Here is a 12175-nt window from a genome sequence, read left to right as displayed (position 1 = left end):
TGTTCACAAAGTCCAGTGAATCATCATCATTCATAAAGTATATTGAATGTGTACATCAATAAAATTACATAGAGCAAACATGTCAGTGGTTCTCCAATTTCATTTTTATCTATGAAGTTATGCATATCTTTGACCTATACCACTGCAGTGTTCCACCCAAAAGTTTTTGATAAAAGAGGAAAGAGCTCACCAAATTAAAGTCCAATTTGATGTGAAATTCATTCATGGGTGGGGGGTTCAAAGTTCCTTTCCCAGAAAGAGATCTGATTCCCAAAAAATGGCTTGAATAAGATGCTCTGTGGTATCATCCAGAATTGAGCACAGGCTATTTGGTTAATATACAATCCCTAGGCTATCACATCACCCACAAATAATATATTTGTATAAGTATTAAGATAGGAGATGAATAAAACGTTTCCATATAAATAGACTTACATTCCAATAGTATGGGCATCATAGGAATATAGAGAAAAAAAATAATGCACGTGTAGCAGAAGCCGAAATTCACAATGGTCTTGGCACCATCGTTGCCGACATCATAGAATAGTCCTCCAATGATCAAACCAAGAGCGATGTGCATTGTGAATCTCAGCAGCAGATAGTTCTGTAAAGTGAAGAGGTGCATTCAATTAATTTAGTCAGACGCTTGAAGAATACAAATATAGTTGGCATTTCGACTGCATAGTTTAACTTTACAAAGTACTTAAATTCAAAATTGACATGGATAGACAGAGATTGTGTGGGAAAACTGACTGAAAATTGTCTAGGAAAATTTAAATGCAGTGAAAACCGCACTTCATGGTATTTTAGATATGCATAGTATCTTGATGCAATTTTTGGGTCAACAAAGAAATTACATTTATGAACAGATTTAATTATATTTTAGGTTGCTCAAAGTTTACATAATTTCTTACCCATAAGGTAGCTAAATCACTTTCTCATTTTATAAAATGTTTTATCTCATTTTACTGAATTATTTGATCATTAAAGACACTTGAACCAAAATTTTGGGAGAAAACTATGTTTTCAAATGTTCTGGTATATTTTATCATTTTTGTGACTTTTCAATAAGAATGCAGTAAAACCAGATCATTTTAAATTCTAATTCAAGGGCCCATGATATTTTGGTTCAAGCAGATCAAATTAAAAAAAAATTATGGTTTGATTTCATGTTTGCCAGTTAAATCATTATGCTGTTTATCTGTCCAATAGAATTCTATTTAAAATGACCTATGAAGTAAATAGTTGATTTGCTATGTATAAAGGAGTATTCCTACTAAATTGGCCAAAAATATATGGAAAAAATATGGATTAATGCATTGGCAGACAAATTTAAAGCAAGAAACTACAAGTTACCCTTGTCTTAAACAGATTGTAATATCTCCTACTCCTATCAATGGCAAAACTCTGTACATGTGTACCACGAATTTTGGTCAAAATGCTCTTCTGGATATTATTAGACTCTCTATTTGTAATACAAAAAGTCCGTACTCTTGGCCTTGCAAAGAAGTATTTTCAATTTATTTTCTTATTTTTTGGCAAAAGAAAACTAATGAGGTATCAACATTAATAGATTTCTCATTGCTATCAGAATTAAAAAGATTATTGACAAATATAAAGGGTAATAAAAAATGAAATGTAAAAAAGGTTCACCGAAATAATTATAAATGTGTATGCATTGTGTTGGTATACTTCTGGTATGATCCCAGTATAAGGGTTTCCTTCAATGCTTTACCCATTTCATCATGTTTAATATCCTAATATTCCCTTGTAATGTTCTTAAGGGGTGCGTTTATCAAAGATTAAGGTGTATGGCATCTAGTAAAGGAATAAAACCACTTAAAACTACAATAAAAATTATATAGAACGGTTGGGCAAACTAACATACAAAAATTCAAAACATCAACTGAGCAGCCATAATTAACCCTCAGGTAAATGAAGCCCAGTAAGCCTCACATTAATCAGTGCACAAGGTGCTTATTTTAATTGAGTTGTCAAGTTGACAAAGATGGAATAAGAGAGATAAAAAAACTGGACATATTTGCACTTAAATTAACTGAAAAATGGGATAAGTTCTTGGGCCACCGCATGGAAAAATGCACTCACAGAATCTCTGAAGGATTGCAACAGCATTCGATACAGCAGAATTCGAAACTGTGTCCAGCTAGACGTTGCAAATTGACATTCACTGGTAATATTCCTCTTCATTTTCGTATCACTGTCTTGTTTCAAGCAAGCTTCCTCACCTGTCACATGGGTTAATGAGTTCTAGTTATTTACATTGAAATGCACACTGGGAGGAAAAGATGCATTCATAATAAAAGCAAAATATATCTCACCAGGAACATCAACTTGAGCATTTTTGAGCTCTGGTGCAATACTTTTACTGTCAGTAGATTCTTCTGTCCAACATCTACTGCGGCCATTGTCCACAGCCATTACCATACGTTCAGTCAAGTCTCCATACTCCCCACTTGAGACTTCTATCACTAAAGCAAAATAGGCACAAATGAAGCATGATTAATTGAAGCACTTAATCGCCCTTCATATGATTGCTCTTGTTTTTTCACTGCCTTCAACAGCCTGAATTTTCATTTGCATTGCAATCAGAGCTAGATTTAGGTTCCTTTAGACTTGTTGACTCAAAACAAGTGGAAAATGGGGACTTGAGACTTCTTGGGTGTGTCTTTGTATCCCTCCTGGAAAAATATACTGTGCATATGCCTATGCCAAATCCAGATGAAATTTACATTTTACCAGTATATCATAACTTACATAAGCTATGCTTTCAATAATACTTGGAGTGAATTTTATCCATAAACTTTATGCATGTTAATTTTCCAACTACGATATCTTCACATTTGAAAGTATCTATCTTGGAAGGGAAATACTAACATGATCTTATCACCATACATCATATGGGCTTGTCTTATAAATTTCCAACCTACACAATGTCATCCTTCCTACTTTCCTTCATTCCTTCTAGAATGAGTGTGTCCTTTTCCCTGTCTATTTACTTAATTTGTATGGTATATATCCATAAGATTGAATTTTAACATTGTAGAGACAAAGATATTCTACCTTTCAGCATAATACGATCAGCTAATGGTTGTTGATTGTAGTATATTGTGAAAAACAAATAGCCGAGACCGTAAACTTGATTGGCTCTGGGTTTGTTTAAAGGGGTGGGAGGAGATAAAAACAAAGTTAAGGAAGGGGAATATAGGCAACACACACTAGGACGCTTCGGTGTGTTTGGGGAAACAGTGAGCCACGTATACCTCAATGACGAACAAACACACCAAATCAATGTAAAATAAAACAAACTACAACCACTCGATCACCAGGGAGTGAACAGGAATAACAGTCACTCTCCTGAATTGCATTCACACACCCGCACTCAGGGTTTGCAAGGATATCTCCTATGCCAGGGACCTGTTGCACTCCCACAGGTATAAAAAACATTAGTAATAACAAAAAGGAAAAGGCCCAAATTAACATTCGCAATCACTCGGGTTTGTTAGACCCTTGAATCACACTCACTCACTTGTTCAGGGTTTACGAGGATTCCTCCTATGCCAGTGACCCATTTACCACACGTTTCCCAAACACACTGAAGTGTCCTAGTGTGTGATGCCTATCCTCCCCTTCCTTGCTTATAACTTTCTTTTACCTCTTCCTCTCCCCTTTAAACAAACCCAGAGCCAATCAAGTTTACCGTCTCAGCTATTTTTTTTCCATTGCTTCACGGCCGTAGGTACGTTCATTTTATATTCACTTATCATATTGTGTTTTTCATCTTCTGTTCTTACTTTATCCTTCCTCTAATGGCTAACTTGATGCCATAAAATTTTTATTAAAAATATATCCCTTAGCAAGGTAAGTTATATCTTTGTATTGCAACATGTAGCCATAAGCAATAGGTTGGAGTGAGAAGGTCCACTTTAGCATTTCTCACCCATATCACTAAATAGAGGAATATCTGGATTCCAATCCTTATAAGCATGGTGGATACCTGCCATTGTACTTGGGAATGTAAATTAACCAGCTGTGTTAAAGCATGTTACTTTGAGACAAATATTGGTATATGGATGCATAAAGACCATTTATTTTATTTGCTGGGCTAATACCGGCTCTCAATTCTTACTCCTAAACCTCTGAAGGCAATCCTCTCTATCTCTGCTTTGCTGAAGCCACCAGTGATTGTAATTTTTTCTTTTTGAGAGTCAACTCTTCTTAGAATGTCCTAATTTGCATTCACTCAAATTATAGCATTATAGAAGTCATCTTAAAATACCTGGAATCTAGTAATAAGTGCATCAAAGCATAATGAAAGAATTAATGAATGCAAAAAGTGAAATGATGCCGGTGATTATATAGAAAAGTTGAAGTCTCAGAGATTTTCATTTCTGCCTCATTATGAGCATAGTTGAGCCAGCAGAAATCTTCAGCCAAATAAGGAGGATAGAAAATGTTGCCCATACTCAAATCTATCTACAGATTCAGTAATTTTGAAGTTAAATACATATTTTTTTGTCTCTGGAGTAACTTTATGATTTGCAAAACAATTTGAAATTAAATTATTGACTTTGTAATTCCACACAATTTATTTCAAGACACAATCAGGTCATCTGAGCCCAAAGTCAATAATTTCATTTCAATATATTTACTAAATGTTTGTGGAACACTGGACCATGATATGGCTTGGAGTCCTATTGCGGGTATATTGTAAGAAATGCATGCTAATAAATATGCAATATCCTGTGGACAGATGCTGCTCACAGCATATGATGGTTTATATTATTTTCAACTTAGTGGGGTTGAAATACCAAGTATTCTTTTTTGACATCATATGATTTTTCTTGTTAGCAAAACTTTCTATGCCATGTGCATGGAAAAATTAATCAACTGGCTAAAAATTTATAAAAAAAAAACAAAGAAATAGAAAATGCTGGAAATTTGTTACCATACATAATCTAAAATTTTCAAATTCTTTGTAAAACTGAACATGCTTCAATATGAAATGGATGCTGCTGTAATGGAGTCCAACCAATTAAACTAGTACCACCCATATTTTAAAAATTATGCAAACAATATAGCATTAAGTCAGATTTTGGTGATAAAAAAATATGATTACTCTTTATTGAACACCCGCAGTGGAGGTAACATAATTATATATCTGAATCATCTCCAGCAATGTATGAAGATGTCACATTCATGTTATTTATAATTACCAAAATCAGCTGGATTGTAGGTTTTAGGGCAGGCAAGAGATAGTGTTCTTTGCAGGAATGGAACAATCTGTTGAGGGGCACCAGTGTACGCACACTGTCCTTCTGCAACCACGTATACATGGTCAAAGGTGGAAAAGAGACGTGCGCTTGGTGTGTGTAATGAACATATGATGGTGCGTCCCCCTCTGGCGAGCTGCTGCAGGAGCGAGATGCACTGCGCTGATGACAAATCGTCCAGCCCTCTGAAGTGCATAGAAAAAATTATTATGAAAAATGTCCCTAGAATAACTCAAATTTTCAATATGAGTGTATATTCATTGGGGGAAGCAAACCAAACATTTCTCAACTCAAAAGAGAATTCTCCTTTCCATGGAGGGGGAAAAAAATTAAAAAAAATTAAAAAAATAAAAAAAATAAAATACGAATGACTAACACCAAAAATTTTTAGGAGTTTATTTTTTAATATTGAATTGAGGAAAAAATAATAATTGAGAATGAATCAATGAAAAAATTGAATTTTAAAAAATTAGCCTATCCAATGTATAGAATAATTCACAGGCAATGGCAATCAATGTGAATTATGTTGCAGCTAGCTGATGGAGTGTCTCATCCTATGCAATTCTTTCAATATTCTAAAAATTCGTTTGTTTAATAGATTGCCCTCTGAGGCTAAAGTTGTGAGTGTGCCCAAGTTTAAGAAAGTTATCTGGAACTGGCTGACTAAAAAAGCATTCTACTCAGTAAATGAGTTTTTTGAGTCAAAAATTGTGTGGTCCATGATAGACATACAATCATTTGTCTCACCAAATGTATTTTGAGAATGTTGATATTTACCCGTTGTATCTAAATATGTGTTTATGTAACCATAATCTCTAAACTATGTATCACTATGACGAAGACTATTGCAAAACTATTTTGTTTAATGTCCAATAAAATTATTATTATCATTATTATTATTATGATAATATGATGGCACATTACAGCCGTTTATGTGAAGTTGTTCTCAATTTCTCATTTATTCATGATAGCTGCTGCATTAATGACCTTTATTTTGTCGTTAACATTTTAATAAATATGGCAGAAATATTCAAAAGCTAGTGTACAGGGTGTGGTGCTTAAATTAGTACTCTGCACTTGTGCGAAACATCTTGGCCATTTTAAAGTTATCACTATTTACTAGATGCCTATGGATTTCAAGAAAGCCAATCGTGACCTCCAGTCGAACTACAATATGGCGGGAAATTCAAATTGAAATTCGTCCGGTTCTAAGCACCGCACCCTGTATATGGGTTTGTCTCAGACTTCACTTACTGAAACTATTCCATGATAAATGAACAATTCTATTCATTTATAACAACCATGGCTGTAACAGATGCCAATTTCAAGTTGCAAGTTAATGAATATCCACACACACACACACACACATGTATAGGGGCAATCTAGACTTTCAATAAGGTGGAGTCATGGTCTTGTAGTAGTTTATGAGATTAGTATTATATAAAGCACATTTCACAAAAATCAAGTATCTTATTATTTGTAGTGGAAATATAGTTATGGAATGAAGTCTAAAAGTTTTTTGATCACCTTGGATCTTCACTCATGCAGTAATGACAGTAAAAATTGCAAGGGTCACATGCCCTCACAAATAACTAAAGATGCAATCATGTAATTATAATTTTTGTTACATTACAAACTAAAATAGATCAATGCAGTGCCTTAAAAATTAACAAAGCCATGATCATACTTGAAATTGAGTATGCTCATTCAAGGTACATGTTGAAGTGTGTCATTCCTACAGTAATTTTTTAAGAAATAAAAAACATAGGTGTTCCAAATAAAGAATTTAAAACAGTATACATTTTGGTAGCATATAAGAATTAATAATGCAAGGGGATGTTTTAATGTTGTGGTCAGAATTTTGATGCATTCAGATACCAGATTTCTCCCATATTTTTTTGGATTAAAACAATTTTCCAGGAACAAAATTATTCTTTGATTAGCCAAAAACCAAATGGACTTCTAAGGCTTTAAAACATATTTTAATTTTTCACTGCATTAAAATTGTGGTCATATGGGCCTAAAACACAATTTAGAATATAATTTGGATAAGTATGAGCAGTATATTTGGAGATTCAAATTGATGTATGAGGATTTTCAAAGAAAAATAAATCAGTACTTTTTTATTTTATTGCCTATATATAATAATATCATGTTAACTATTAATCATCCATAATTTCAGGACTTTAAACTTCTAATTCTGTAGTGCAGGATAACGTACGTAGTTGGTTCATCCAAAAAGATAACAGGAGGATTGTCCACCAGCTCTAGTGCTATTGATAGTCTCTTCCTCTCACCACCAGACAAATTTTGAGTTCGCGTATCCCTGCATTTTTGCAGTCGAAGGCACATTATGATTTCATCCAGCTGAAAGTAAAGAAAAAGTCTTATATTTCAATTTACTACGCCTAAATTAACGATGGCTTTGAACATATCTCAGGGCTGCATCTAAAAATTACACATGCCATCTACTGACAAATGAGAAATTTTTAAGGTAAATACATTGATTAGATTTCAGCATAACATGAAAATGGCAATATGACAAATGTGAAATTTTGTAGAGGGAGGAACAGGAGGAATCTGAAGCGGAGGAAAACATGGAATCTGAAGAACTGAAGGAGATGGATATAGGGAGGAGGGTGTGCAAAAGTGTCAACTAAGTTAGCAATGAGCAGCAAAATTGTTAGGCCTGAATGTATAGATTTTAGGGCCTCACCATGCCACTGAATTCATCTTCATGAGGTGATTAAATTTTTCCAATAGCTATTACATCATCATTGTTATTCTATCAATTCAATTTTACAATCCATAGGAGAGTTAGCTCTATCCAATCCGGATGAATTTTACACTTTTAATTCTTTTGGCTTTCCATAAGCTTATGGCCAATTTATCTCCTCCTGAACTGCCAAATGCAGGCACCTTGTTTCCTAATTGCTCTAATTGCTTTGTTCTCTAAAATATATCCACTCATCTTCTAAGCCAGGACTATTAGATTGCGAATTATTGGTGTTGGCTGGCTCATATTGTGTGGCTGTCATAGGCATTTACATCTGTTCCCACTTCCATGCCAATCATAATTGTAATATTGGTGTCAGGCAAGTGCTAACAAGTAACAACGGCATCCAGGAAAAAAGTGAATTCATGGATGATTAGATTGTCTCTGCCTGTGATAATAATTGTGGATACATATGAGTGATGCCTGTTGAAAAACTTCTCAAATGGTCCACTGTAGAGAATAGAAGAATGGTTACAGAAGCCTGAAGATCATAGAAGAGAAGAGAAGTCATAATAAGTAAAGCAGGGAAGTTATAAGAATATGCTGATTCAGAGAAAATACAAAATAGTTCCTTGAAATTGGAAATAATCCAGTGCCCTTACCTTCAAAACCCCTCTCTAGGTTTGAGATAATTTATTTGAGGTCTAGATTAAAATTGAAAGAATGATGATATGAAAGGATTGACTTTATCACTTAATTGATGGTAACTGACCTTTTGCAACAATCAGACATGTCAAATTGCAGAGAAATTAATAAGTTATCTGAATTGAAATGCTAGGAGTATAGTAGATACTGACCATTTGTAATGTCACATTTCCATCTTTATGTACTGTCAGGACTTAAGCAGAAAACTATTTTGATAAATTAGGGATATGCTTTGTTTATAGATCAAAGGAAAAAAATAATTTTTCAAAAGGGAAAACTCATGAATTTCTGGCATTGGATAAATTGATGGGAAAGGTAAGGGAATTTTATCAGCTCCATCCATTCAGCATGCCTGAGTCCTGTGATCATTTTCACTTGCACCTGGGTTCTTTAAATTGTTTTGTTATAAGCTGATTGGACACTCCAAAGAAAGAAGACCTCCATGTTGAAGTGTGGTACCATTAATTTCATGTGCTATCAGTTTCCGAAACTAAATAATCCCTTCTAGTCATAACCATTCAATCAATATTTTATCTTGACAATTTATTGTAATTTTATTGGAAATTCCTTTATTTTTACCATAATTTCACTTTTTTGGATAATTTTTGACTATTTATTTTACAAAAGTTTTAAGCACTTAGAAATCCTATGCATGATATATAAACCATCACAGTTACCTGATTTTTAGGGATAAAAGTAAAAATTCATCTACTCTTATCATACAGATATGAATATGTAATTAATTGCAAAAAAAACACACACATATTCTCCTTATATGGAAAAGATAGGTCAACAGAAATATTTATTCATTATTTTTATAAATATTTCAATAAATATTTATTTACTTTTTTTAATTTTACAACTAAAGGCTAATTATAACTCAAAATCACAGTTTAAGAATATAAATGTGAAATCCACACTTTTTAGAATATAAAAGTTTAAGGATATACACTTATTTCACTTCAAATTTCAATGTTGCAAGACGCAAAGCTGAGGTATTCTTACTGACTTAATTTCATTTGGCTGAATGAAATCACAGATTGCAAATGCTCAATAATCGGGAAAATAAAGAGAAGAGGTACTCACTGTTCTATCCTTTTCTAAATTTGAGAGTTGGCTTCCCAACTTGAGATCTGCAGCAGTTCTCAAAGCTTCCCAGACTGATATATGGCACTGCAGCTTATCTTCTTGCATAATATATCGAGACAGCTTCCGGAACTTGCTCAGATTTCGAGGATAACCATTTGTATTCACACAGCCCGTTGCTCCTCCACACCTGAAGGTCAAAAATTTAATTGAAAGGGATTATGAGGATCATATAATTGGGTTACATCACTACCTTCTCATATTGGAATTCAGATCAAGCAATTAATTTGTAATGAGTATTTTGATTGAATTTCTGTAGTCACTAGTGACACTTTTTTTGATATAGTTATTATTGTACTCCCGGTCCTGGTTCTGTATTATTATCGTGTAACCAGTGATCTCATCAAATCTTTATAAAACCAATCAATAAATATGTATTTAATTGTTTAAATAAGACCTTAACACAAGTCATTTTTTTATTAGTAGGAATGCACAGAAAAAGCTAATCTTTCACTGCCAAGCCACAGTGTAATGAGTAAAAGGTCAGTCGGTAAAACAGGTCATTGATAAAAATATTACCAACCAACACTGCTAAGAAACTAATATTGATATCTATACATGCAAATGAAGGGTTATCAATATCGAAGAGCATTTAACTCAATCAACTGAGAATTAGTTCCAAAGCAAGGAAGATGCCAATTGCACAAATATGAAGTATCAGAATTGCGATAGTAAAAATATCATCGTATATACTTATTTACATAAAAATAACTGAAAACCAGACAATTATGACTGTTGTATAGAATTATAAACAAAAAAGATAATCACAAGCAACCAGGCCCTTGGCGAAAGAGAACCCTCCCAGGTGGGAATTGAACTGGCATCTTCCGGTATATTTAGTGAGAATGTTATCCTGCCACTAATCAGATCAGAAAAATATCTTTACTCTATGTCGCAAGAATATACAAATGATAAAAAATAAAGCTTTGAAAATACTGACTATAGAAAAGGAGCCATCAACATACTTGTAGCCAGCAAGAACATTGAGCAGGGTTGATTTTCCAGATCCAGACGGTCCAATAATGGCTGTTAGTTGTCCAGAGCGAAATATTCCACTGATGTTTCGAAGGATGAGTTTATGGCCTTAAAAGAAACAAAATCCCAATGAAAACAATATTTTTTACCATAAATTTAGAGAATAATAAAGGTTAACAGTTCATGGTCTACAGTATTCCTTTTTTTATGTCACAAGGGTTTTCTAGGTTCCTTCATTTTGACCTAATTGGATTTACTTAATATTCTTGTGTTATTGTGAATGAAATTATGATGAATTGAAATGAAATTGCCAATGAAATTATCACCGTCAAAGCAGCAAAATAACCATGGAAAAAATATAAAATTTTAAAGTTTATTTTTCTGCAACTGAATTTTGTTTCTGGCCCAACCAATCACAGTTATTAATCCCAGAGTCAATTTGCTAGGTAAGGATAGAGCTAATCTAGTACTTAACCCAACAGAATTTGAAATTCGCACATCAGGATAGAGGGGCCAGTTTATTATTTCCTGTGCTGTCTGCAGTAATCCGAGAAGGAAGAGATGGTACCCAAAAAATCACACCGCTTGGGTGAAACTGAGGGTGCCCAGAGCCTCTGACACTCTACCCACTAGACTACCACATCCCCTAAATAATAACGATCCCATTCAAAATCATTTATATGATAAGATTAAGGCAAATTCTTGCCCAGTTTGGCATTATAAATTATTTCTCGTATTTGAGATTACACTCACAAGAAGTTTGCCACAGTGTAGTTGACTTCAATATGGACATACATATTGTATACATGTATGTTCAGTAGCATATGGGGAGCTGTGAATCTGCCATTTTCCCATCAAAAGATGAAACTAGTCCCTCGAACCATGCCTAAATTCAGATTTAATGCATTACACTTGTATAGTACTTACAGAGGTGTATGAGAAGAGAATGAGCAAATAAAATACTGATCAAATGACAACTGAGGCTTAACTTTTCAAATGTACCCTGAACTTCAATAAGAATTCCAGAAATAAAGACATTTGACTGCTCAAGGTCAATTGAATCTGCTGGTAGAACCCCTCCCAACGGTGAATGCTCATGGTGGCACAAATATTGTCCACTAGTAAATGGGGTGCCTGCTATTGAGAGGGAACCAGCCTGTTTCCTTCTCAGCCACCCCTTCACATTCATTTTAGCATGACTCCCCTCAACTTTCAACCTCCAACTCCCACTTTTTGTTCAAAGTCGACTCCCTGTGGGAGTGAAATGTTAATTTATAGAATGCACATAAGGCACCTTCCTCAGAAGGTAAATCTTTATTTAAAGAGTAGAATTTTACAAAAT

The 12175-nt window shown here is 33.9% G+C and overlaps 1 protein-coding gene across 1 annotated transcript in view; it reads right to left on the bottom strand.

Annotated features, from left to right (window-relative positions):
• The window catches only part of LOC139700247 (ATP-binding cassette sub-family G member 1-like), a 108196-nt gene that overhangs the window by 10320 nt on the left and 85701 nt on the right, over nt 1-12175 (bottom strand). The window contains exons 2-8 of the mRNA XM_071598869.1: nt 10824-10941; nt 9799-9988; nt 7513-7658; nt 5235-5476; nt 2340-2489; nt 2107-2246; nt 436-604 (exon numbers count right to left, since the gene is read on the bottom strand). Of these exons, the coding sequence (XP_071454970.1) occupies nt 436-604; nt 2107-2246; nt 2340-2489; nt 5235-5476; nt 7513-7658; nt 9799-9988; nt 10824-10941 (1155 nt within the window). The remainder of the gene's footprint in view (nt 1-435; nt 605-2106; nt 2247-2339; nt 2490-5234; nt 5477-7512; nt 7659-9798; nt 9989-10823; nt 10942-12175) is intronic.

The sequence above is a fragment of the Hetaerina americana genome, unplaced genomic scaffold, assembly GCF_022747635.1.
Source record: "Hetaerina americana unplaced genomic scaffold, ioHetAmer1.1.p SCAF_10, whole genome shotgun sequence".
Classification (NCBI taxonomy): Eukaryota; Metazoa; Arthropoda; class Insecta; order Odonata; family Calopterygidae; genus Hetaerina; species Hetaerina americana.
The sequence above is the reverse complement of the archived record's forward strand: the minus strand, read 5'-3'. Positions and strand labels throughout refer to the sequence as shown.